Source organism: Phyllostomus hastatus, unplaced genomic scaffold (genome assembly GCF_019186645.2).
Source record: "Phyllostomus hastatus isolate PE091 unplaced genomic scaffold, TTU_PhHast_1.1 phas_scaffold_345, whole genome shotgun sequence".
NCBI lineage: Eukaryota > Metazoa > Chordata > Mammalia > Chiroptera > Phyllostomidae > Phyllostomus > Phyllostomus hastatus.
In genome coordinates this window covers 16,622,300-16,649,572 of record NW_025334024.1, presented here as the reverse complement: position 1 = coordinate 16,649,572, position 27,273 = coordinate 16,622,300, and the positions used below count along the sequence as shown (strand labels likewise).

Genomic DNA, 27,273 nt, shown 5'->3' with positions numbered 1-27,273 from the left:
ACTTGCCGCAGGCAGAACTGTGGCTCAGAAGGGATAATTCACTTGCCTGAGGCCACAGCGCTAATAATTTGTGCAACCCAAGTTGGAAGGCAGGCGGTGCGACTCAGAGCCAGTGCTTGGCCAGAGAGAGGGCTCCCACGGTCGCCGCGCAATGAGTCCTTTTAGTCACAATCTGATGGTGGGAAGGACAAAGGGACCACCACGTTACCCCTCGAGGGCCGAAGAATCTAGAGACTTCAGTCTCCTCAAACCCCTGAATCTGAGCAGGAGACGAGAAAGAAACGGGAGAGGCCTCAGGGAACCACAGGGCGGGGCCGAGGGCGTACCGGGTGCCGCACCGGAGCCGACAGTTTCCGCGGGTGCCGGGAAGAGGGAAGCGCTTCAGGTGGCCGCGTGGCTCCCAGGAGGGAGGGAGGAGGGCAGTGTTCGAGGAGGGCTCACTAGAAGGCTGCTTTAGGCAGTTTTTGCTTAGATTATATTCAGTTATTTCAGACCAATAAAAAGACGCATTTTTGAAAAAAAAATGCCTTTATTTAAGAAAGTGTTATTTACGCTCTTATTGGTTGTCGGCGTGGCGGGCGGGGGTGGTTGTTGCTGGAGGCTATGAAGCCTGTGGCGCCACCACGGCTTCTGAACTCCGGGACCATCTCTCCCAGCCTCCATTTCTCCTGCTGTTCGGTAGGTGTTCTGCAGGTTACAGCAGATTTTGTAACGCGGTCCCGCGCCACTCACACTGCCAGTTTTAAACCCTCGGAGTCCCCCACGAAGGCTGGCGTGGGGGGCGGAGAAAGAGGCAGGGGCAGACCCGGCTGCAGCCGGGCGCAGGGCGGACACGCCCGCCTCCATCAAAGCTTTTGGTAACGGTGCCTCGGGGGAGCCTCGGTGCGGCGCCTGTTTCCACTCAGGTTCGGATGCCGCTCCACTTTTTTTTAGCTATTGCCGCAAGACCCAGAAACATTTTTCTTTGCTTGCTGCGGAGGCTGAAAAGTGGGGTGGGTATTTTTTTTTCTCGAACCCCAAACCTGCTAGACGGCTGCGCCCCTGCCGGGAACGTCTCCTGAAAATCGGAGAGAATGAAGGAGGGGGAAGAGAGAGGGCTCCGGGGTGCCAGGAGAGCTCAAGCCACCGCCCACCTGCGGGGAGGCGGGACCTCGCGGTGCTGGACCAATCAGCACCTACCTGCTCTCACCTGGCCTCCTCCCGCTGGCCGCCTGGAGCTGCGGTGCTCAAAGCGGCGCGGAGAGGTTAGCGGAGCAGTGTCCCGCCGTTGCGGCAGCATCTTCACCCCTCTCTCCCACAATGGGGCTCCCTAATGGGTCTCTCGCGTCCCTCCTGTTCCGCCTCTTCCTCCTTCTCCAGGTACCCTACTGCCTCGCCCTCGTCCCAGCCTGGACGCTCTTGGGAGGGCGGGCGGGGTCCGCATGCGGCGTTGGCGTCGGGGAGAGAACCGGGCTGGGCTCCTTGAGGCCCACGGTTCCCTGGGGAGCCTTGTGAGGAGACCAGGGATGGGTGTTCAGGGCCGGGCGCGCCTGTGACCCAACCTCCCTCTTTCCCCGCTCTTTCCTTAGGTTCAGGTTTGCTGGTTGCCGTGCGCGGCCTCCGAGCCGTGCCTGGCGGGCTCTGTGGGGGCTGAAGTGACCTTGGAGGCAGGAGGCGCGGATCTGGAGCCGGGCCAGGCTCCAGAGAAAGGTAAGACCTTAAGGGAGCCTGCCCTGTGCAACCTCGGGGCGCCTGGCGGGTGGAAACCGCACGTGGTCCGCTCCGGTGTGGCCCCCATCGGAGCGGCCGTGGTGTAGAGGAGCGGCCGAAGGATAAGATCGGGGAGGGTAGCGCCCTCTGACGTTCAGGCCCCCCCACCCCCCGCCCGGTGGCGGCTGCTTACCAGGCGGCTGAGCTCCCCACCCAGCAGGTATGTGGCAGGCTCTACCCCGCTGTCCCCAGCTCAGTAATGCGCTGTCCACATTCTTCCCCCAGCCCCCCGCGCAGGTGTGGGGATGAATCGTGCCCCGGGCAGCCCCCTTCGCCCTTCTCGGGCCCCCTTTGTGTACAGTGCTTTGTGTCTCCGACAGACAGACCGGGTCTGTTTCTCTTCTTCGCGCTCCCCTCCCCCGCCCCCCTTCTTCCACGGCAGCTGGAATGCACTTTTAACCCTGCCCTTCCCGGAGGGTCTGCGCCCCTGCAGCCTGCCTGGAAACTGCGTCTGGCACACCTGGGTTGGGGCCATCACGCACTGGGAACACCCCCGCGCCTCCAGTGTCTTGGGACTGGAATGTTAGGGCACTGGGGTAGTAGGGGTCCCAAGCCGGAAGGTCTTGAGCCGAGGGGGCGGTGTATGGGAGATCAAAGCACATTTTTGATCTCCCAAGTACTTGTTTACCCCTCTGTAGTTCAAAAACTTGAGGATGGGGGTGGGGACCACTTTGGTGTGGAGAGCCACTGTATGAGACCCAGGCAGCTGCAGCTGATGGGATGGGGGCCTCTTTCCCTCCGGGGAAGGGGAGGGAGGTTGCTTCTCCACCCTATCAATTCCAAGTTCTGAAACAGAGGTGTAACCTCGATCCTTGAGTGGGCTTCTGAAGGATTCTTAACCTGTAAAATTGTTTAAGAACTCTTGTATGCATTTTTCTTAGGAGGAGATCTACAGTTTACCTGGCTTTCAAAACAATTAAGAAACGCCGCTATCCAGCATTTTTCTCACCCCCCTTCCCATCTGCATACCCCTCACCCCAGGTACAAATTTCCCACAGCTTGAACATGGAGGTGCTGATGCCTGGGGGACAGAATGGCTCCCCTTTGCGTCTCCAAAAGAGAATTGGAGGCCTTGAGTCTGTGGAAGCCTTTCCATACCACGCCCCTACCCCTCCACGCCCCAATCTTTTCCAAAGTAACTCTGCAGATTGACAAACAATTAACACTCAGGCTAAGCCAGGCTCCTTAAACTCTTGGCTGTAGGGAGCAGAGGAGAGGCATTAAGAGGCCATGCCTCATAAACTTTAAATTCTTGTGCATGGGTTTATTACTTACTGCCTAACAAACTACAACTCAGCCAACCTGTAAAAAATGTTAACTTGGGCAGGGCCCCAAATCCAATTCCGGCTCCCTGAGGAAGCCTCAGTGCTAACCAGAGTGCTGCCAAGTCTCTGCCCCTCCCCCTCGTCGTCAAGTTCTTTGACTACATTCTTGGAAAGCAAGCTATGGCTTTGAGTGTTGTCTGCCTTATCTTTCTTACTGAAGCAAGAAATATCCGATTAACTGTCACTTCACTAAGCTTGAGGTTGTTGGGAGGAAGCAGTGATCAGGTTTTCGATTTCATGGTCCAGTTGGTGAGTGCTTCCCGGTGACATCAGGCATTTTAAATCTTTTGAGAAAATTCCACTTCATCAGATGTGTGGTTTATGATTGTGAAAAGCATGGGTTTATGCCAGGAGCACACCTGGGTTGTAAAACAAAGGGTGGGTTCATGCGCTTGGCTAACTTTTACCTCACTGCCACTGACAAGTGCTCAGAGCAGTCGTCCTGTGAGATAGGCTGCTGCCTTTTTTAAGTGAAAGCAAGTTGCTGGACCTGACTGGTCCCATTAATTGGGATGCCCCAATAAAAAATGTTGGTATTTCTCCCCTTCAACGTCAGCTGCTGACATCTTTCTACCTGCTCTCTCCACCCCAGCTCCCCATCCTCAGCACACAGGATGGGTCCAGTCCTGTTGCAAGGGTTATCCCGAGGGGACGTGCAAACTCTTGTGTTTCCATGCTGCCGAGGGACAACCGCCCCTGTTCTCCCCTGGGTTATGAATATCACAGGTGCCTATGAAGTTGAGCTCAGAGAAATTATCAGATATAATTAATACCTTGTCTGTATGAGTACTTTCCTCTTCAAAGCATTTCCACAATTCTGAGCTTGCTTAATCCTCCTGACGTTCTCTTGAAGCTGGTAAGGTAAATATTAAACAACTTCAGCTCTTAATCTGAGTTGGGACTTCAGAAAACCTGTAGCCCAGCCCTGCTGGGGGTTTTAAAGGTGGAGAGGTGGAGGAACAGCTTACTGGATTCAGTTGGCTTAGCTTAGCAGCTTGTGAGACTCCTTGAGCATCACAGACATGACTTACCTGTAGGTTTTCTGCCTAGGACCCGGTACTTAATAGGATGCCCAGTGGTTATTTGCATGAATCGTGACAACCTTGGGAAGGGTCTGGCCATTTTACAGGTGAAACCCGAGTGGTTATGGCTTTACTTATCACTGCTGGGACTTGAGTGGAAGTTTCTTACTCCCAAGTCCCCTGGCATTTTTTTACTGCCGGAAAGTGGGAGGTGGATAAAATGAAGGTACTCTCCTTCTCCCCTTCTTTCTCTCTCTCTAAAATTTTAAAACAAACAAACAAAAAAAATAAGTGACCTAGCCCTGGCTGGGTGGCTTCATGGGTTGGAACATCATCCTGTAAACCAAAAGGTTGCTGGTTCGATTCCTGGTTAGGGCACATACCTAGGTTGCAGGTTCTATCCTTGGCACGAGCGCATATAGGAGGCAACTGATTGATGGTTCTCTCTCTCTCTCCCCCTCCCTCTTCCCCCCTCCCCCACCCCCCCTTCTCTCTCTTCCTCTCTCCAAAAATCAATAAACATATTTTTGGGTGAGGAATAAAAAAAGAAGTGAGTGACCTGAAGTGGTCTGTACATCCATAATGGGGAACAGTTGAAAGCGGCAGCCTAATTACAGTACGAGAAATCCAGCACTTCACATGGTCTCCCAGCAGGTCCGCCTCACCCTTAGTCAGCATTTGGCTAATTTCAAAGTTCAGTACACAAGTTGACTTCCAGATAGTTTTGCTTATTTCAACTTGAATAAAAATTGCTTTTTGTTTTGCAGCCCCCATTCTGGATTATACCCTTTATTTACATTTTATTCTTTTAGTAATATATATTTTGCACTGTATATATCAGGCACTGTTCTAGAACTGCAGCTAAAGCAATGAATAAACCAAATTCTGCCCCTGGGATGCTTATAGTCTAGTATTAATTGTTTTGTGCTTACGACTGGCTGCCTTGCAGTGCAGGTGATGGTATTTTCCCCTTAGCTGTAAGATGGGGTAAGGAACTTGGCATGAAGTCGCTGGGGCTGCCAGCAGTATGGCTGGCTGGGATTTAAACTCAGAGGGGTTCCACAATGCCTGGTGAATCTGCCTCTGAGGCCCTGGCTGGGTAGTTCAGTTGGTTAGAGCATCATCCCTGTGTACCAAGGTTGCAGGTTTGATCTCTGATCAGTGCACATACAAGAATCAACCAATAAATGCATAAGTAATAACTGGAACAAGTTGATGTCTCTCTCTCCCCCTCCTCTCTCCATTCCTCTCTCTCAAAATCAATAAGTAATACATTTTTTAAAAAAATAAAAGATCTGCCTCAGAAGCATGAATATTTGGGAATTGAGGCTTCGGGCCTGGTGGCTGCCTCTCTGGCTCAGCAGTGGAGGAGAGTCGGTTGCCGAGGCCTGTTGCACGTCATGGTTTGAGTGTGTGTGCCTGGGGAGCAGACCTCAGATCTCTAGACTGCCTTCCTACCTCCTCACAAGACACTGTTCCTAGGTTACCTGGTGCAGAGTGCCCACACCTCTCCGCTTTGTGAGGAAGGCATAGCTTACGATGAGCAATGAGTTTCTAGGGCTAGAAACCAGCTCTGCAAAGCATTTGGAGAGAGATGGAGAACGAGGGAGAGAAGGGCCTCCCCTGCCCAAATCAGTTGAATCTTTAATTCTGGGACTGAAATGTCTCCGATCAGAAAACCGCTATGGAGAGGAAAGTGCCCAAGTAAGTGTACAGCTGGATGGACATCCCGGGAAACATCCATGTGTGTAGCACACAGATCAGGAAACAGCATCACTTCCCTGGCCGGCGCAGCCCAGTTGGTTGGAGCTCGTGTCTTACACCAAAAGGTTGGGGGTTTGATTCTTAGTCAGGGCACGTACCTAGGTTGTGGTTTCAATCGCTGGTTGGGGCTCCAACAGGAGACAACCGATTGATGTTTCTCTCTCAAATCAATGTTTCTCTCCCCCTTCCTCTCTAAAAAAAATTTAAAAAATACTTAAAAACCAGACAGAAAGAAAAGCTGCATTACCAGCACTTTATGCCCCTTCCTTCCCAGTCTTCTGCCTTCCTCCCAAGAAAACTACTTTCCTGGTACTAATACCATAATTTGCCTTTAATTGAACTTTATGTAAAAGAATAATAGAGAATATTGTCTTGGACCTGGCTGCTTTATTGTGTATGTGAAACCCTTGCATAGTTTTGGATGAAGTTGTAGTTGATTCTCACTATGTCATATAGTCATTATGTGGCTCTCCATGGTTCTGTTGCCGGGCATTTGAGGAGTGACTATTTTGGGGCTATAAAGACTTGTGCTGCTGTGAACACTATTGTTCAAGTCTCTTGGTGAAACTGTATGTGGGGTCTGTTAGGCACATACCTGGGAGCTTAATTGCTGAGTTAATGGAGGCTCTCAGTACTGTGACCGTGTGCTGAAACATCAGCTTTTCTGTGTCTCGAAGTAGCTGAGTGTCTTCTGGATTCAGCCACTCTCTCTCCCGCAACAGTCTCCTCACCAGACCCATCCCTTTTGCATTCTAGCTTCTCATTTGGCCCTGTGCTAAGAGGCAAGTCTTAACTATGTACTTGGCAACTTCTAAGGGCAACTTCCTTTATCTTGGGGGAGAAATCTTTCCTTTTATTTACCCTTAAGCTAATGCTTGTTACTTTTCCCCCAAAGTAGAAAGGAAATCTCGAAAGGGCCCGGGACTTTTTGGGTGAGGTCTTCTTCCTGGGTGATGATTTTTATCCTGGTCAGTGTATGGTTGGTTAGCAGCCTCATATGACCAAAGTGGTCAAGTCCAGCTCCTCCCTCAATACAGAGGCTGTGACGTATCTGAGATCCAAAGCCAAGTTGAGTGGTTATCCAGACAACAAATGTCTGAATACCTACTACTGGGTGTTAGATGTTCATAAGTGATCAAGACCCACAGCTCCTTAACCTCAGGTGGCTCCTGAGTAGAGGAGGAAGCAGGTCAGTCACCAAGCAATTTTAATAGTGAATCCTTCATTCAGCAAGTATTTGCTGAGTACCTACTAAGTTCTAGGTACTGTTCTAGGTGCTGGGGATACATTAGTGAACAAACGTGGGGAAAAACTCTCAGGCTTTATGAGATACATACCTGTTCGTGGAGTGAGACAGACGATTTAAATTATTTGCATGTGTGTGTGTGTTTTATTTATATACATATGTGACTGAATGAGAGGTGAGGGAGAATAAATACAGAGTCACGTAAGGGCTGCTGACGTGTTCTGGGGGGGCGGGGCTAGAGGAAGCCATGTCCAAGCTGGAGGCTAGGGAGGAGTTATGCGAAGGGGTTGGGGTGTGAGAGGTGACAGGGAGTGTTCTGGCAAGGGAACAGGATCAGAGTTCCAAAAACTTAAGTACATGTCCCTGGGTGGTCCATGGAGATTAAGGTGGGGAGAGGGGAGAGGAGGAGCAGGCAGGGTTCAGCCCAGTTTGGAATTAGCATCCCCTCATATCAGAGGTAGCGAGGTGTTCACAAAAGGCAGGAGATGTGGCTGAAGTGCCGGCTGTGCCCCACGGAGGCAGAGTCTCCGAAGTCTCCTCTGGAACCAAGACACCGGGTCCTCCCACCAGCATCCCTTCTCAACCAACCGCACTTCTGGACTTTCCCCAACCTGAGGACAAGGCCATTGTCAGCCTCAGGTGGATCCCCCCTCATTTCATTTAGTTACTCAGCATTGTCAACCCAGGTAGCTGGGTGGATGAGGAAGAACTTGTAAACAAAACAAAACAAAAACACAACCTAAGTGCCGTTTGCCAAGGCCTGAGTTCCAGAAAGTACACTATGTACTTTATGTAATGAAGCTCTTTAATCCTAAAAGCCCAAGGAAGGGAGTGGAATTGGCCCCATTTAACTGAATAGGAAACCTAGGCTTTTAACTTTGTAACTTATCCAAGGTCACCCAGCTAGTAAATTGTGGAGTTAGGGTTTGAACCCAGGTTGGACTCTGAGTGTGAGGTGCTAACGGTTTTGGAAGTCAGGGTGAGAAAGGGAAGCTGGGCCAGGGGTCCTCTGGCCCCAGCCAAGCTGGAGGAAGATTGGAAATAGTTAACTTCTGACCCAAGAGCTTTGAATTCCTGTCTCCTCCACGGACCTCTGTTAATCACCAGGAGCTGGAGTTGGGGGGAGGGGCATTTCTGTCCAGGACCCCTGGCTTTCCTTTTAGGATGTAGGGAGGGACAGAGAAAGTTCAGATACCAGGCCTGATAGGCTCTCACTGACATTCTCAGCTGAGAATCTGCTCTGGCTGCTCATCTGCCTCTCCATACCCTTCCCCTGCCCAGCATCAAAGACCTCCGGAGGCCAGCCTTGGTCTGAGTGGAGGAGCTTGGTATACTCTGCCCCCTCCCACTGCTCCAGCCAAATGTGGGCACCCTTGCCGTTCTGAGTTACCTAGAGCACCAGTGGGCTGCAAATCCTCCAGCTAACAGCATCCCCGCCGGGCTGCAATGGCCGTGGCCCCACTGGACTTCACGGTGCTGGGGTCCCACTGCTTGTTCAGCGAACGCAAATGCCCTGTCCTTGGAAAGAATGCAAAATGAACACCTTTCTTTCCCTCTTAGCCCATTTTTGAGCTCACCTCTGGCTCTGTCACTCTCTGACTTCTGAGGAGACAGCTTACAGCCAGGACAACATGGCCAGGAGGTCGGAGGGCTGGTGGCTGCTCCCCTCACGTGAGAGTCTCCAGGCTACACAGAACCCTCGGGAGGAGAGATTGGTTCTCCCTCAGGACTCAGGCATCTCAAGGGCTAGAGAGGGAGATAGGGCTGAGGAGATACTGTCCATCTCCGGCTTTCCTCTTCCCCCTCAGTCTCAGTAAAACCCCACTTTTGCTTGTTTATGAGCACATAAGAGGATTTCAAAATACATCTCTTACCGAGAAACCTTAAACTGGAGCTGGAGACTGGAAGTAGTTTGATCTCGCCCCGGGGTTCCAACCTCTGGGTCTCACATTACCTTTAGGAAGTCTGTGCTCCTTTGTAATTAATTGTGTACGAGTGCCTGTGTACTTCTCTGAGAAGATTCCTCCCCCAAATTTGGGAACCATAGCATATTCCCCAGTCTGCCCCCACCCCGGCCCCAGCTCAGGTCCATCCAGAGGTACTTCACGCCCTTGTCCAACCCTTGCATCTGGGCACAGACAAGGGAAAATGGGGTTTTAGGTCTGCTTCCTCTTCCCAGACTGTGGTAATCTGAAGCAAACTACTCTGGTCCCCGCTCTGCAACCATAGGACAGGTTCCAACTGTCCTGTGTGTGGGAGAGGCCCCCATGGCCCTGGAGCTAGGAGGAGGTGGACTGCTGGCTGGTCAGCGAGAGGGCGATGCCAGCAGGTCAGCCACCATCCTGGGTGTCTTGCTCAGGCTGCCTTCTTACGACGAGCCCTGTCTTGTTGTAGCTTCAGGCAGAGAGAAAAGACAGCTACTTGTGGGCTGTCCACATACAAGCCAGAACAAGACACCAGGCCCGCACCCTGCCCTTTGTGGAGTCAGCTTCAGCTGGGGCTTCCCACCAGGGCTCTAAGCCCTGTTATTTTCTTGTCTTTTATGGTCTTTTTCCGCTTCCAGGATACTCCTGCATTCCCCAACTGGGACTCAACTACATTCTTAACTGGTTTGCCCCTGCCCTTGGCGTCTGAGTCAATAATTTTTAAGCTTGACTGAGTATCGGAATTGCCTAGGGAGGTTTTTTTCTGTTTTTTGGGTTTGTTTTTTTTTAGATTTTATTTACTTTTTAGAGAGAAGGGAAGGGCAGGGAAAAAAGAGGGAGAGAAACATCGATCAGTTGCCCCTCACTTGCGCCTAACTGGGGACCTTGCTGCAACCCAAGCATGTGACCTTTTGGTTCACAGGCTGGTGCTCAATCCACTGAGCCATGCGAGCCAGGGTGCCTAGGGAGTATTTTATTTTACTTTATTTTATCTGTGTATTTATTTTACATTATTTTAATTGTATTTTTCTATTACCATTTATCCCCCTCATACCCTCTTCTACCTCCACCCCTCCTTATTATTTATTTTTTTAGAAATTGATTTGAGAAAGAGAGAAACATTGATTTGCTGTTCTACTTTTTAATGTATACATGCATTCATTAATTGGTTGATTCTTGTGTGTGCTCTGACCAGGGATTGAACCTGCAACCTTGGGATATCAGAATGACACTCTAACCAACTGAGCCACCTGGCCAGGGCAGGAGCCTTTTATTTTTTTATCATACTCCCTTCCATATATACTCTTTTATATTATTTAAGTAGGGTTGGGCTGGTTGGTTGGGGTTTTACATTAATACATGAATATATGTTCACTGTGAAAACCATATTTTTCAATAAAATATGTAGCACTTACTATGTGACATGTACTGCTCTTAGCATTTCATGTGTGTTACCTTGTTTAATCACCATGACACCCCTTGAAGTAGATACTGTTATATTGTCTCCATTTTACAGATGAGGAAACTGAGGTCCGAGGGGTTAAGAGACTTGCCCAAGGTCACACAGCTAGTGAATAGCAGAGCTTGGGTTCAAATCTAAGTAGCCTGGGCTTTAACTATGAAACTTCGCTGCCTCTCAGTAGAAGCAAATCAGAAATGAGCACATGAAAGTTCTCCCTCAGTTCTACTCCCCAGGGATAAGCACGATTTAATGGTTTAATGTGAATCTTTGTAGGCCTTTTTCTTTATGAAACATTTACGGATGCATACAGAAAATTTTAGAACAAGATTGGACTATACTAGGGATACAAATGTTACTCTGCAACTTGGCTTTTTCAAGTTACTGAATCAGGCTTCTTTCCAGACGGCCAAATACACATTTATCTTGTTCTTTAACAGCTCCGTGATCTTCTACACGGTAGATATGCTGTGATTTATATGGCTAACCCTCTATTTTTATCTTTTACAGATGTGGAGGTGGGGAGGAGTTAACATAAAAATTGTAAATTGTTTGGACTTTCAGAAATCTAACTTTCAGGACTCACCTTATTAGGAAAGACTGCTGTAGAAAGATGATCAAATGCATTGTTCATTTTAACCCCATCCAGAAAATTTAAGCTTTTATGTTTGAATAAAACATAAACTTACAGCTTTGCTGTAAGCTTAATAAGGTTACTATACCACTTAAAAATCATTAGTTTTCACATTAACCATTGTCGTATGTCTTATCTGAATGTTTCAAAAGCATTGTTTTCAAAAGCATTTGAAATCACCAAAAACGTTTTAATTGCATAACTCAAATTTATTAGCCCTTGTATTATTTTTCTGGAGTGTTGAGAGACTGAGAATGTGACAATCAGAGTAAAAAGGTATTTTTTTCTCAAGTTTTCTTTTATTTCAAAATCTAGTTAGCAAGTATTATGCTGAATAAAAGTTAATTTCCATTCTTAAAGAGCATGTTCATTTCTAGTCTGGCTTCCCCCAACCCTGAAAGAGGGGCTTCTGGATTATTTCCTAAACCCAAGTATTGCTGCAATGAACAGTTATTCGGGGTGGTCGCATTGATGTAAAATATGCATTTTTGAAAACCTCAGAAATACATAACTTCCATGATTCAAGACATATTCTCATGACCATGTGTGAAGTGTGTTTGTGGGGCGAGGAAGCTAGGGGGGTGCTTACAACTCACCAGTCCCTCCAGTGTTGAAATTACGTGACTTTTTGCACTTTTTCTTAATTTTGGAAATTTGCATTTTGCGTATAGAGTGAGACAATATTTATGGCACCATTTGTCCTGGCCAGGTGGCTCTGTTGGTTGGAGCATTGTCCCGTACACTAAAAAGTTGTGGGTTTGATTCCCAGTCAGGGCACATACCTGGGTTGTGGGTTGTGCCCCGGTCAGGGTGCATATGGGAGGCAACTGATGGATGTTTTTCTCCAACATCTATGTTTCTCTCTCTCCCTTCCTCTCTCTCTAAAATCAGTAAAAACATATCCTTGGGTGAGGATTAAAAAATATATTTTATGGCACCATTTCAAATTGCTTTAATTGCAGTTTGCATGAAATATGACTGCACTGTAATGTAGAGAGTGCCCGAGCTAGAGTTCCAGAGCCACTGTGCCTGAGTTAAATCTGTTTATTCATTTACTAGCTGTGGAAACTTGAGTTAGTTGTTTAACCCCTGTGCTTCAGGGTTTGTTTGTTTTCTTTAGATTTTATTTATTTATTTTCAGAGAGAGGGGAAGGAGGGGAGAACAACAGTGAGAGAAGCATTGCTGTATGAGAGATACATAGATTGGTTGCCTCTCACACACCCCCAACTGAGGACCTGGCATGTAACATAGGTATATGCCCCAACCGGAAATCAAACCAGCAACCTTTCGGTTTGCAGGCTGGTGCTTAATACACTCAGCCACACCAGCCAGGGCTGTGCTTCAGTTTTATCATCTGTAAAATAGGGATAACAATGGGGACCTCATATGGCTGTAGTGAGGATTAAATGAATTAATGTATGAAAGCACGCAGAGCCCTGGCCGGTGTGGCTCAGTGAATTTAGTGCTAGCCTGCAAACCAAAAAGTTGCAGGTTCAATTCCTAGTCATGGCACATGCCTGGGTTGCAGGCCAGGTCCCCAGTTGGGGGTGTATGAGAAGCAACCAATCAATGTTTATCTCCTCTTTCTCTTTCCCATCCTCCCTCTTTAAAAGTAAATAAATAGCCCTGGCTGGTGTGGCTCAGTGGATTGAGTGCCAGCCTGAGAACCAAAGGGTCACCAGTTTGATTCCCAGTTGGGGCATGTGCCTGGGTTGTGGGCCAGGTTGCCCAGTTGGATCATGCAAAGGGCAACCACACATTGATGTTTCTCTTCCTTTTTCTCCCTCCCTTCCCCTCTCTCTAGAAATAAATAAAATCTTTAAAAATAATAAGTAAATAAAAGTAAATAAATAAAAGCATTAAAAAAGAAAAAACATGTAGTAAATAAATAAATATGAGATGTTAGTGGTGGTAATAATAGTATTATTACAGCTGGACAGATTTGTATGTATCTTTCTTGAGAATGCATTCCTGGAGACAAAGTTTCCAGATTAAAGGACTTTCACCATTCATTTAACAATTATTGAACACCTACGGGGTACTGTGCTAAGTATTGGAACACAAAAATAAGCTAAATGTAACAGAGTCTTTGCCTTTGGGCATTTTAGAGACTAATAGGGAAGATAGGTAATTAGTTAATTACAAGTAAACAAAATGATACATTATAAATGAAGGATCTTAGGTGAGGAAGTTACATAGAACTAGGAGAGTTTTTAAAAGAGGAAACTGAAATACTTTGGGAGAGTTGAGGGAGTTTCCCTGAGAAAGTAACTTCTGAATTTGGATCTGAAAGATACTAGGGGTTAACTGGGTAAAATTGGAGTGGGAAATAGGTAGACACTGTCCTAGATAGAGGAAACAGAGTGTGCAAAAGGCTTGTAGTAAGGGGTTATGATGCATTTAAGAAGAGACCTAATATGACTAGACAGTAAAGATAAGGATTGAGCCCTTTAAAGATTTTTTTTTTTTAATTCTAAGCACAATGGCACATCATTGATGAGTTTCAAACAAGGAAGTGATCTTACTTCATTTTCCTAAATGTATGATCTGTTGCATTTCTCAAAGATGATTTTTGCACTCAGACTAAAGATGGTTGTAGTATTTACCAAAGTGATGGGGACAGAGATGAAGAGACGTGAATCTTGGTGATTGTCTGGGAGGGGGAGTCTGAGGGAGAAACAATCTAGGAAGATGGTGATGCTGGCGGACCATACGTAGGCTAAGGATATAGAAGATCATGAATGTCCTTTTTGACCGTGATTTTAAGATGCCTTTAAAGCAGTTCAGTGCGATGCTGAATAGACAACTGTGTGCTGGTCAGGGGAAGAAGGGTCAGGACATTTGCAGTTCTGATGAACTCCCGAAGTGCCTTCAAAAGCCGTACCAGTTTACCTGCTTACCAGAAATAAATGGGAGAATCGGGGTCTGCCAGGCCCACCTGCAGGCACTGATTCAGAAGTGACGAAAGCACCGAATCTGGATTTTTTTTTAAAGGTTTCCCAGTGATTTTATCAACAATGTTTGGGAACCATTGCTCTGTGATAATCATGAAGGCCATTGTGAAGAGCTAAATGTATCTCTTTAAGAGAGGATGTGAAAAAAGGAAAAAAGGAACAAATGGGTGAGATGTGAATGAAAGAGGCACACATAGCACTTTGAATTTAATTTCCGAAGTTTGCCTCAATGGTAGTTGGTCCATTTTTTCTTAACCTTGTGCTTACATCAGGATTTTTGATGACCTTCACCTTCTGGTTCTTTTGTTTTGCTTTTTTAAATCACCGTCCCTGGTTTTGAAAACTTAATTGTGCTTTTAAAAGTACAACATATCTTGTTTGGCCCTAATCAGAACGTGTGTGTGTGTGTGTTCCCCAAAAAGAGACTGGAAATTAATAAGGGCTTGTATTTGTTGAGTGCTCACTGTTACACAGCTTAAGGATGAAGTGACTAGCTGAAGGCGTGCAGCACGTTTACCCAGCAGATCCTTAATTGCTGTCCCAGATGTCCCAGGTTGATCACCAGGCTTCTCTGTTTTGGTGCAGTCCTTGACGGGAGGACCCAGTGAGCCCCACAGCTGCTCATGCTGAGCTTTGAGTCCAAGGGTGCTTCAAGCCCCCAGAGGGCTGTGGAGTGCAGCGCAGTCGGGTTTCTCTGTGGGGACTTTCAGGGAGGACCCACCTCCCCAGGGTAAGGAAAGAACCTGGGTAACGTAGCTTTTCTTCCAAGATACTCAGAGAGGCAAAACTTAACTCTCCTAGAAAGAACTGCTTTCTGAATAACAGGGTTTACCATATAATTTACCTAGTGGCAGTGGGGAGGGGGCAGGTAGGAGGGGACGGGAAATCACAATATCTCATTTTGATTGCAAAGCAAATATAAATGTTTACTGTGGAAAAACTGGAAAATAAGCAAAATGGAGGTAACATTCACAGAGGACCTTTGTCTTTTCAAATGAACATTTTCAATAGATCCTTCAGGTCCATTTACCTAACCAAGTCTTCACTGAGGGTGTCTGACCTGGGGGCGTAGACCAGAGTCCCATGGTTTTGTCTGGGGGTGGGAGAAGGGCTCCACGCGGAGGGCCTCCAACGCCTGTCCGCCCTGTCTGCAGGAAGGTCCAGTTCCAGGGTGAAGACTGCACAGATGGGGGTCAGAGCCGCGTTCCGCCAGGGTCATGCAGTTGTCCAGCAGTGGGTCATCTTTGCAAAGCCGCTGCTGCGCCTGCGGCCACTGCAGAATAGCGTCCACCCAGCGCTCCAGCTCCAGCACAGTGCTCCGCTCCTCGGGGTCCCCGGAGGCGGGGATTTTGTGTTGACGGATTATCACTAACACTTCCATGGCAGCGGGTCAGCCTACTCTGCTCTCAGCTTTCTGGAAGAGGAGTCTGGCTTCTAGAAGGGCACCACGGGGCTCTCTAGCAGGAAAGGTGGAGCTGCCCTGCGTGATCTGTCTCCCAGCATGCCTGGCGGCGGTGCCTCCTCCCGCTGGCCCTGGTCTCCTGCCCCCAGCTTGGGCTCCGCCGCCCCCACCCCGAGGTCATTGGTTCTGGAGAGAGCTAACGTGCCTTCCTGGTGCCAAGGCTCAGCCCATATCTAATTTATCATCTCTCTATCTCTGTCTTTTACAAGTATAAGAATATTAATTCTTTCAAGTTGCCAGGCACATGCTATAAACTCTAAGTGGCTGTTCTGTGACCTGCCCCCTCCCTCACCCCAACAGAGCCCTGTTTTTCCTTGATTGGTCTTCTTTTATGACATTTCAGGCTATAGATCAGATGTTTGAGCGACTTCAACACATAATTAATTCTGCTGAAAGTTCAGTTGTTGAGGCTTTAAAAAGACTTTAGGCAACAGGCACGAACACCCTTGCAGTGAACGGTTTTGTCCCATCTGGGATGACTTCCTGGCACAAATCTCGGGTCACAGGGCTTGTTAAGGCTTCATTATCAGAGAGGTTGCACCAGTTCACATTCCCGGCCCCCGGCAGTGTGTAGCAGCGCCACTTCCCGAATGTTCCGCAACACCCGTTCTTCTCGTTTGTATTTCTTACTGAACGAGCCCGTCATCTATGTGTAGTCTTACTCGGGAAAACGTCAGAAGCTCTTTTCAAGGCAATTCCCCTACTCTCCCCCTGTGCCTTCCCATCCCACCCCCAGCAGAAGGTAGTGACAGCGGTAAGGACAACTTCGTTTGCTGGGTAAGCCAGTGATGTCCCCAAACCAGGCTAGTGGAGACTTCTCTTAACGGTCGCCCCCAACCCCCACGGGCTGTGCTTTGTCACAAACCCTTTCTTTTCTTCCTTTTCTTTATTTTCTTGCTTTCAGATTTTTTATAAGAATTTATTTGAGCCAAATTGTCAATGTGCTGGGGGGCAAGATTTCAAATGTTCCTGTCACTGCACTTTCATGCACTCTTCCCTTCTAGTCAGAATGCCAAAAAATAGTAGGGAAGCTGGCCAAGATTGATCACCAAAGGGACATTTGTCCCCAGAGAGATGGGTGGTGGTATTTTGCCAGAACATCCAGTGAGGCTGCATGCTGGGGCTGTATCACCTCTGCATCAGGGCTGGGAAGACAAGCTCCTGACCTTCACGAGTGTTCCCTGGAGAAGTTGGAAATGTCTAGGCAATTCAACCTAAAAGCAGGTTTGGAATGTGTTCTCAGCCCAACATCCATCAGTTCATACAAGTCAGTTTAAAAGCTTTCTTTTTGCAGCAGCTCCAGTACCCCAGGGACTTGACTCTCCTTGACCAAGTTTTATTACAGTGGCGCCAGTTCAGGACCTGAGGCCAGGCTTGGCAGAGGGTGGGCTTCAGAGAGGAGCCTGGAGCACAGGCCAGGGGCTGTTGGGTCCTGGGACAGGTCCATTGGATGTCTTCTGTCTAGTGCAGAGACACTGAGCTCTGGCTTTTTAAAATTAACTTCACTAGAAGCAGTTTCAGGTTATTAACTCCCTTCCCCAACAGCATGCTAGGAATTGTGCAATTTTAGGCTCAGTGCTGAAAGCTATTAATTTATATTGGTGTGAATGCCTACCTTTTCAGCAGGTTCATTGACTTGGATTCAGAATCTCTATGGCAGAAACTGAATCGGAAGCAGTCAAATGACTGTTTAAGGTCCCAGGTGGGTGTGGAAATACGAGTTATGTTCAGGTCTCTTTTTTTCCAGCCTGGAGAGCTGAACTGTTGCCCCAGGTGTTTGTCAGCACTCACCAGCTTGCCCCAGAAAAGTCTGACGCCAGCCCATTCGTGCCTTTGTGACTTGGCCGAGGTTTGTGGCCTCGTGGAGCTAGGCTGCAGTCAGGAACAGGAAATCAGCTTACTTCACTAGCTGTAAGAAGGTGGGGTGGAAGGAGGATGAGTGATTATGAGGCCTGGTTTCAGGTCAATTTCATTTTGAAACCGATGATACAAGCCAGTGGTGCCAGGAAGCATATGGGAGGATGTTGTAACGATTTTGCCCCAGGGCTTACTGTTTACCAGTCTCTCTGGCTTGCGGAGAACACTGCTCATACTTCTACAGTTGCCTCAGCAGACTTCGGTGGGCAGGTCAGCTTGTCTGTGAGATCTGCATCCTCTCCCTTCCCCAGTAAACCACAGAGCACCCCTACAAAACAATTCTCTCCAAACCCTTTTATGTTCTTTGGTCCCACCTCCCTTTGGTCTCCTCCTCCCTTTGGTCTCCTCCTCCCTTTGGTGCTTCATCCCTCGGGTAAAGCATTTAATGGCTGTAGCTAAGCCCTTACCCAGTTTGAGAGACGGTTTCTCAGTGATGTAGAGGCAGGCCCAGACTTGGAGTTAGAAGCCAAGGTTAATTATGAGTAGGCTAAAGGTACCTTTTATTAAAGACTTATTCTGGGCTAGACACAGTGCTCAGTGCTGTGTGAGCATTATCCCACTTAATCCTCCCAATAAGCGTATTATTATTCCCATTTTCCAGAGGAGGGAACAGCTTCCATATGCTCATACAATATGGATTTGAACCCAAGTCTTTCAGCCTCCAAATCCCATGTTCTTCATCACTTACCTGCCTTTAGGATTTGAAATGTGGTCCTGCTGCTGCTTGGTTGTGGGACCTCATGAACTACCTGTCTGAAGCCGATTCCTGAAGTACTTCAACCCCGGGCAGCCTTTGGTTTCCAGAGTTGTCAGAATGAGGGGGATGTAATATCCACCTTGCAGGTTGTTTTTTGAGGATTTGGATAGGAGAACACTTAGCTGGGTGTCTCAGGCTTTTAAAACTTGTTTCTGCCTGCCTGACTCCTGCCCCTTGGTTGTGTTCTGCATCCAGCTGAATGTGGGCTTGAGCTGATGGGGCCAGGCCCTCTGGTGCAACCGCAGTATGCGGCCCGAGTGGGAGGCATGTACGAGTGGGAGGCATGTACGCTTGGAGTGCGTTGCTACTGGCTTCTTGATTGTTGGCACGGTCCCCGCTAAGAATAGATGTGCTACAGATACTGTGCCACAAGTGTGTGGAACCATGGAACAATGGAAATGTTCTGGCAAGTGGTGGTGAAGAGTGTTTACATTCCTGGGGTGCAGACTCGTAGATACCAGAAAGAGAGTTTCTGGGTGCCTGGCAGCTTTTGGAGTTTGGAGGATTCAGACTTCTGAGTAATAAGGGAGTCAATCCATTAGCCTCCTGCTGGGTAACCTGGTAGAGGAGGATTGGAGGGCTCATTGAGAATCTGTCATTAAGGGAAATTGCAGACAGACTCCAGCCCTCTCCTAGCTGAAGACCTCCCTTAGGAAGAGGGCTGTTTTAAGAATGGAAAAAGTGAGTCTTTTTTTTTAATCAGTGCTTGAATAGCTAATACATTCACTTGGGTCAAAATTCAGAAGGGTGTGTACTAAAAAGTCTCTGCCCTGTTCCCTAGCTGCTGGTTTCTTCACCCTTCTGAAGTATTTCTCAAATACAATTTAAAAATACAAATGTTAGCATTTTTTGAAGGCTACATTGTTCTTTATCTTTTTAAAAAATATTTTATTTATTGATTTTTAGACAGAAGGGAAAGGAGAAAGAAAGAGAGGGAAAGAAAGAGAGGGAAAGAAACATCGGTGTGTGGTTGTCCCTCATGAGTCCCCCACTGGGGACCTGGTCTGCAACCCGGGCATGTGCCCTGACTAGGATTCAACCAGTGATCCTTTGGTTCTCAGGCCGGTGCTCAATCCACTGAGCCACATCAGCCAGGGCTATATCCTTTTTAAAACTAACAATATCTCTTCGAGATCTTTCCATACCAAGACATGGGAGTTTCCTCATCTTCTCTTGTATACATGGTGTCACCACACAAAGTTAACCTCTTAGTGATGGACAAACAAGCAATGCATTCATTGTTGGTCTGTTTGCTAGATAGCTAAGGAAAAGTGACTGTGGCGGGCTGAGGGGTGCTTGGGGGAGGGGGAAACGAGGGACATCTGTAAGTGTCAACAATAAAAAACTTTTTTTAAGTAATTATAGACAGGAGGCAGTATCCTATAAAAATTTAAATGTAATAAAGCATCAACACTGGTCCCCGGATGCACCCCTAGTATCTAGAAGAATGCTGGGCACATACCTAGGAGACACTGGATAGTTCTTAAATGAATGCTGTGTTGAAGAACCTGGCTTTAGAATCTGACCACCCTGGATTCTGATTGCACTCACTAGCTATGTGACCTTGGGCAAGGCATCTCACCTGCACCCCAGTCTCCTCACGTGCTATAAGAATTTGTAAAAGGTTCTGGGGTTTACAAATGTGTGTTTTGGGGTTCTGCCTTATTTGATATTCAAGATGGCTATGTGAACTCTAATTTCCATCTTCCAAAGTAGAAAACCTACAGTCGTAATAAATTAATTCAAGTTCTGCATTGACATATTGATGTTTCCAAATAGTAGAATTTTGAGAGGCCTTTATGTGTGTCCTTAACACAGCTTTAAGCAATGCTGAATCTCACCTAGTAAGTCTAGGTATTCCCTTTAAAATTTTTTTTAAATTTTCATTTATTTTTTAAATTTTATTTATTTACTTCTAGAGAGAGGGGAAGGGAGAGAGAGAAACATCAATGTGCAAAAGAAACATCAATCAGTTGCTCCTTACATACCCCCAACTGGGGACCTGGCCCTCAGCTGAGCTATGCGCCCTGACTGGGAATCGAACCAATGATCTCTCGGTTCACAAACCAGTGCTCAATCTACTGAGCCCCACCAGCCAGGGCTATTTTAAAATTACTATAAACATCATTTTGCATTGCTGGATCAATAATCCATGGAATTAATATTCATAGATTATTTAACTCTTGCCCTACTTTAAGACGATTTAATCTTTGCCACATGTCATTCCTGGTCCTTGTAGCCCTAAAGGAAAGCAAGATAACTCAGAAGATGAGACTACAAAGCTGTGTGTTGAAGGTAAAGGGCAGGGTCTCCCTGGAGCTCTTATGCCCCAGGGGCCCTCTGGAGCTGAATCAGGCTTAGTCCCTCTTCCTCTCCCTCTCACTGGGCAGGTATGTCACAGCCCGTGACTCCTCAGTGGGAATGTCGTCAAGGAGGCAGGGCTGGTTCCTAAGCAGTCTTCTCCTTCTCTTGAGCACATTCCAGCCTTTCCACAAAGGCTCCGGCTGGCACTGGGCTCTGGGGAATGGAAGGCAGCTCTGTATGCTTTTAAGTCCCCCTTTAACCCCTTCCCTTCACTAACCCCTCTCCCCAAATTAGGGCCAACATGTTAACTTCTTTCACTTAGGTTAGTTTTGCTTGTTTTTGAACTTCATGTTAATGGAATAATGCGTATGTCCTCTCTTGGATCTGGCTTCTATTAGGCAACCATATGTTTGTAAGATTCATCCATTTTGTTGAATGTCCTTGTAGTTGATTCATTTCATTATGTGCATATTCCATGGTGTTTCTATCCGTTGTACATTGATGACATTTGGACTGTTTCCAGTAAACAGCTCAGTGGTATTCTCAGTGGTAACACATTCACAGTGTTGTGCACCCATTACCACTGTCCATCTCTAGAACTTTTCCATCATTCCAAACAGAAACTCTGTATCTGTTAAACAATAACTCCCCATTCCCCTCTCTCTCCAGCCCCTGGTAACCCTATTCTACTTTCTCTGTTAATTTGACTATCCTAAGTACTTCATGGAAGTGAAACTGTACAGTATTTGACCTTTTGTGACTGGTTTGTTTCACTTAGAATAATGTTTTTAAGGTTTATCCATATTGGAAGTTTATTCTTTTTAAAGGCTGAATAATATTCCTTGTGTGTATAAGCCACATTTTGTTTATCTACTGAGCTCTGGATGGACAGTTAGGTGTGAGTATCTGTTTGAGTTCCAATTTTCAATTCTTTCGGATCTACACCTAGAGGTGAAATTGCTGGATCGTGTGGTCATTTCTATATTTACCTTTTGAGGAACCAGTATTTCACATTCCCAGTGCATGCGGGTTCCAATTTCTTCACATCTTGTCAACACTTAACTATTTTCTGTATGTGTGGGGTCTTTTGTGATAGTCGTCCCAGTGGGTGTGAAGTGGTTTCTCATTGTGATTTTCATTTGCACTTCCCTAGGGACTAATGATATTAATATCATTTCATATGCTTATTCACCCTTTGTACGAATAAGTACAAAGTATATAGTCTTTGGAGAAATGTCCTTTCGAGTTTTTTGCCTCCCTCCCAAAACCAGTTGGGTTGTTTTCATTGTTGAGTTTTTAAGGAGTTCTGGATATGAATCCTTCGGAGTTCTACTTTTTTATATTATACTGTTTGAATACTTCATTACGTTCACATAACTAATTTGTTATCCTTTCTTATACTAAGGAAGGATATTTTAAAAACAATCATCATTGTAATCATTGTTTGAGACTAAAGGACAGTTTTTCAAACCAGGGCAGGTGGAAAACCTCACCCCGAACTTGGCAGGGCACAGCACTGTCCCCGTGGTCCTGGTGTTGCTGCAGCCTGGTCCATGGTGAGCGCGGGTGTCTGGGCCAGCACAAAGGGAGCTGCTGGGCCAGAGCATGGTGCCGATGCGCCCAGGTGTGGCCTCTGGCAGGTTCCCTGATTTCATGTTGTGGCCACGAGGCAGGGTGAGTGAGAACATTAGTTATGAGTTCTCTTTAGTGTATGCTTTGGGGTCACGCTGACCTGGTTTCTGACCCTCAGTTTTCTCGTTTTAAAAGGGGCCAACACCTACCTTGGTTAGGGTAGTTGTAAGGATAAAATAGGCCCATCTCTGGCTTGGTGAACGGTAGTTATTAACTGAGAGTGCTTGCATAAAGGGTGGCCAAGCAAAGGGATTCAGAAAGAATGTGACGACTGAAACACCCAGAGGTGGTCCTGTGTGCGTGATGGTGTAGCAGGATGCATGTCGCACGTAGGCAGACTCACAGCTTTTAGAAATGCTGAAAATCTTCTGCCTCCAGCTGTGACCTTAGGTCACTCCTAGCCTCATGAGGCCACTGGGGACTAATGTCACTCAGTGTCTGTGATCTTGGTGTTCTGGCCTCGTGAACAAAGAAAGGGTTTTGGCCCACAGAGTGGCCTTCCCTCCAGAGACCAAGCTTGGGAGCCCCATCGGGAACTCGCATTTGGTCCACTGCTGCTCAGAGGGAGTGAGCCCAGTCTCCTCCTGACGGGGCATGGAGCAGTCCTCCATCCAGTCAGGCCTTCTCTCCCTGGGGTAGCTTCCAGAAGCCCCCCTTCTCAATACTGTCTTTCTCCTTTCCCCACAGTAGCTTTCGTGGTCTGCGCGGGACAAGAGTCGGCCCTGCTTAGCACTGACAATGACTTCGCTGCACTGAATGATAGAACATTCCAGGTAAAACACCATGTCCACCTGCAGGACGGAAGAAAGATGTTCTTTGTGCATGCCCAGATTGCCTTTGTGAGCCACCTTATCCCTTCAAAGGAGGGAGCCCTCAGGTGCCCACAGTGGTGGACATGGGTACTGACCTAAGCGGTGTAGTGCTTGCAGCTGCCCAGCAGGGGCAGCAGAGTAACGCTCCATGCCCTTGTCTCCTGGGTTCTTTCTCCCATGGCCCTCTCCTTTCCCCTATCATCTGGGTTCCAACACAGAACTGCCAATCCCATGAGCCTCTGGGAAGATGGACATTAGGCACTTGGCCACACATTGTTTCTCTTCTTTTTAAATTTTAAAATCTATTTTCCCCCCAGCAACTGCTTTTTTTATTTTAATTTTTTTATTTGAGAGAGAGAGACATCAGTTTGTTGTTCCACTTATTTATGCATTCATTGGTTGATTCTTATTCATGCCCTGACCAGGGATGGAACCCGCAACCCTGGCTGTTAGAACGACGGACGCGCTAACCAACTCAACTGAGCTACTGGCCAAGGCATATTGCTTCTTTTATTTTAATTTTTTGAATAGCTTATATGTAAATGGTTTGAAAATTTAAAAATAAATATTTAAAATTATACAATGAATAACCTCCCCTTATTTTTCTCCATCTGCCTAATGCCCTCTTCACCCCTCCAAGAGAAGACACAGATAACCACTGATACCAGATTTTTTCCTTCAGGAGTTTAATTACATATGTTATCTATATAGTTGTATTTTATGTGTTACATATTTTATATGTATACAGATATAAAAATAGGCTCTTACCCCCTCTTGTGTAAAAGCTAATGTACTATTAAGCTTCTTTTTGCACTTAAATATATATATTATACTGCCTAGCCCCTTCCCAAGAAAACTACTATTATTAGTTCTGAATTCCCCTAGACTTCGTATTTGTATAAACAAATGTGAGTATATGGTCTTATTTTCCTACCTATTTACACAAAAGATGGAACAGTGTCTGACATCTATTAAGCACTCTGTGTTCATTAAAGTGCTAAACTATTTGTAGAAACTGTTCTGGACCTTGTTCTTTGCATTCAGCAGTGTATATCAAAGGTCTTTCCATGTCAGCACACAGAGAGCTTCCTTGTCCCTCATCTTCAGAGCTGCATAGTATTCCACTAGATGTATATACCATAACATATTTAACTCATCCTCCTCTGTGAGTGAGCACCCAGATTATCTCAAGTTTCCTTTTGCAACAGACCCATCTGGGTCTCTCACCTCACCTTTAACTCCTGTAGGCGAGGGGTGTCGGCCGTGTGCCACCTGTCTGCATGTCCAGTGAAGGGGTCTTCTCTCCCAACAGGGAAGGAAGGCACTGAAGAGCTCCCCACCCGGACGTATCTTACAAAGACGCAAGAGAGAATGGGTGGTCCCGCCGATATCGGTCTCTGAGAATGGCAAGGGCCCCTTCCCTCAGAGGCTGAATCAGGTACTGGGGCCTGCAGAGGAAAGCCTCCCTCGTGGGAGCACTTTCTGACGAGGCTGCGCCTCTCCACCCCTCCCCGTGCAGTGTTCGTGGCTGCAGTCGTGAGATGTGTCACTTTTTCAGCTTCTTTCTTTTTTTTTTTTTTCTTTTTTTGCTTCCAGCTCAAATCTAGTAAGGACAGAGGCACCAAGATTTTCTACAGCATCACAGGGCCTGGGGCAGACAGCCCTCCTGAGGGTGTCTTCTCCATAGAGAAGGAAACAGGCTGGCTGCTGCTGAATAAGCCGCTGGACCGGGAGAAGATTGCCAAGTATGAGGTAAGTAACCCTTAGCCTCCGATGAGAAGCAGGGGCCCAGGGCCTTGTGGAAAAGGCAGCGCCAGGCTGACCCCAGACCTGTGTGCCCACAGCTCTTTGGCCATGCTGTGTCAGAGAACGGTGCCTCGGTGGAAGAGCCCATGAACATCTCCATCATCGTGACAGACCAGAATGACCACAAGCCCAAGTTCACACAGGATGTCTTCAGAGGGAGCGTCTTGGAGGGGGTACTGCCTGGTAAGAGGACTGGAGAGGGGACACCTTTAGAGGTTTGCTGGGCCCAGACGTGGCCTTGGGTCACCTTATGGTACCACCTAGAGATCAGCCCAGACCCTTTTGGGCTGGAAGAACCCTTCACACCTGCCTTCCTTGACTGTGCGACAGGTCACCCGTGATCCGTATGCTTGAGGATCTCCCAGGAGCCTCAGGTGATCAGGCAGGTTTAGGAACCACTAGTTTTGGAGCCGCAAACACCTAGATTTGAATCTTGATTTTTGCCTCTTCACCTACTCAGATGCTGGGCAAGTTCTTGATCTCTGAGCCTCACCCCTCACATCTGAAAATGGCAGTAATACCAACCTTAAAAAATTGTGAAGGTTTGAAATAACACACACAACTTAAGTAACACAGCACCTGACACGAGGTTCTTCAGTAATTGGCAGCCCCAGGAAAGCAGCAGGGACTGATGGGTGTTGGAACATGGTTTATGCTGAATGGAAAATAAATTCCCGGGGCTGGAGGAGAGGGTGGGAGAGGCCAGCAGGAAATTAGGAAAATAGGTAGATGTTGGTGTACCTATCTCAGAGATAGGTGCTGCTGGGAAGGGGTGCCCTTTCCTTCTCTCTGGGCTGTGGACAGTACATACAGAGGAGTATGAATCGGTTAGATTGCCCGTAACAAATTCCCAGAAGAAAAGCAGTGCCTTAAACAAGATGGAGGCTTCTCCCCCCACCCCTCCTATATTCAGGAAGTTTAGGGATGGTCTATTCAGAATGGAATAGTGTTTTCAAGTACTGGAGACCTAGACTCCTTCTATCTCATCACTCTGCTGTTTTGGCATGGCTCCAGGCATTACCCCATGGTTGCTGCTGGAGCTCCAGCCATTACATCTGGGAAGCGGGGAAGGGTGGGAAGAATAAGCCCCATACTCAGAGAAACACTTCTCCCAAGGTGGCATATCCCATTCGTCAGAATTTAGTGCTGTGGTCACAGCTAGCTGCAAGAGAGGCTGGGAAATAGTCTTTGTTCCAGGTGAGCCTGTGCCCAGCGTAACGTGGTTATGAGGATCGTGTCCCTAAGAAAGAAGGGGGAGAATGGAAAATGGCTGCTAATTAGCAATCTCTGTCACAAAGTGGAACGTGGGTCCAAGCCGCTGAGCAGGACGGAGTCTCTTCCAGTTCAGAAGTGGGCAAGGCTGCAAGTGGAGCTGGGAGGGAAGGGGGCTCACTCATTCCTTCTCCCCTCCAGGCACTTCTGTGATGCAGGTGACAGCCACGGATGAGGACGATGCTATCAACACCTACAACGGGGTGGTTGCTTACTCCATTCATAGCCAAGAGCCAAAGGACCCTCACGACCTCATGTTCACCGTCCACCGGAGCACGGGCACCATCAACGTCATCTCCAGCGGCCTGGACCGGGAGGTGAGTGCCCCTTAGGAAAAGTGCTCTCTACCCAAGCTTGTCCAGGCTGGACGCTGACACCCTCCCTCAGCAGAGCCCCGTCCCTGCCCCAAAGCCCAAGGCGGAGCAGTGGGGACTCAAGTCAGCTGGCAGTGGCCGCTGCTGTGTTCCTACGTTGGTGTCCCTCAGCTCCCTTGGGCCAGTGGCACACTGCCAAACAATCTTGTTAAGGCTGAGGAGGCAGCTATAAAATGCAGACGTTTGATATTTTCTGGAGGTTTTCTCATTTCCTCTTGGAACGGCTCACTTAACATGCACACAGCCCAGATTTGTCCCCTGTGTGCCACAAAGTGGAATTAGCTCCGTGAATGTTGGAGTTGCCTCCTGTTTCCTAATTAATACCTTTGACCAAATTCCTGCTTAGAGCCCCTATTCTGCATCCACCCACGGTCAGCGGGCAGGGCCCAGGCTCTACCCCCTGACAGGTTCGAGAATGTTGTTTGGATGGCAGTGCCCCTCCCCTTTTGTCTTTTGCCTCTGTTCTTTGGGGTGGTGGGTGAGTGGTGGGTTGAGGTGTCAAGAGAACATTGTGCAAGGGAGAAACGTTCCCCTCCCCTCCGCATTCTCCCAAGGCCGAGCTCTCAGTGGCCTCCCACTCTCCTTTTCTCCACAGAGAGTCCCTAAGTACACGCTGACTGTCCAGGCTACAGACATGGACGGGAACGGCTCCACCACCACGGCAGTGGCCATTGTGGAAATCCTCGATGCCAATGACAATGCTCCCGTGTTCGATCCCCAGAAGGTAACGCCCCTTCCTGCCTTCTTCCCTCATCAGGTGATGAAGGACTAGGGTTTTCCTTTCTAATGAAACTCCAGAACCGGCCCATGTTGTGTCGAGTTCCAGTTCCAGTACTGACTAGTTCTGGAAACCTTAGG

General features: G+C 47.5%; 1 protein-coding gene across 3 annotated transcripts in view; it reads left to right on the top strand.

Annotated features, from left to right (window-relative positions):
- The first annotated feature begins 596 nt into the window (after positions 1 to 596).
- CDH3 (cadherin 3) overlaps positions 597 to 27,273 on the top strand; it is a 39,613-nt gene continuing 12,936 nt past the window's right edge. The window contains exons 1-8 of one of the 3 annotated variants that reach the window (XM_045818604.1): positions 597 to 678; positions 1,569 to 1,689; positions 22,839 to 22,924; positions 24,276 to 24,401; positions 24,560 to 24,715; positions 24,808 to 24,952; positions 26,183 to 26,358; positions 27,011 to 27,139. In XM_045818604.1, coding sequence (XP_045674560.1) covers positions 604 to 678; positions 1,569 to 1,689; positions 22,839 to 22,924; positions 24,276 to 24,401; positions 24,560 to 24,715; positions 24,808 to 24,952; positions 26,183 to 26,358; positions 27,011 to 27,139 — 1,014 coding nt within the window. In that variant the 5' untranslated portion in view covers positions 597 to 603. Of the gene's footprint in view, positions 679 to 863; positions 993 to 1,231; positions 1,360 to 1,568; positions 1,690 to 22,838; positions 22,925 to 24,275; positions 24,402 to 24,559; positions 24,716 to 24,807; positions 24,953 to 26,182; positions 26,359 to 27,010; positions 27,140 to 27,273 lie in introns of those variants that run through there. The other 2 variants (XM_045818603.1, XM_045818605.1) reach the window with 2 other exon arrangements.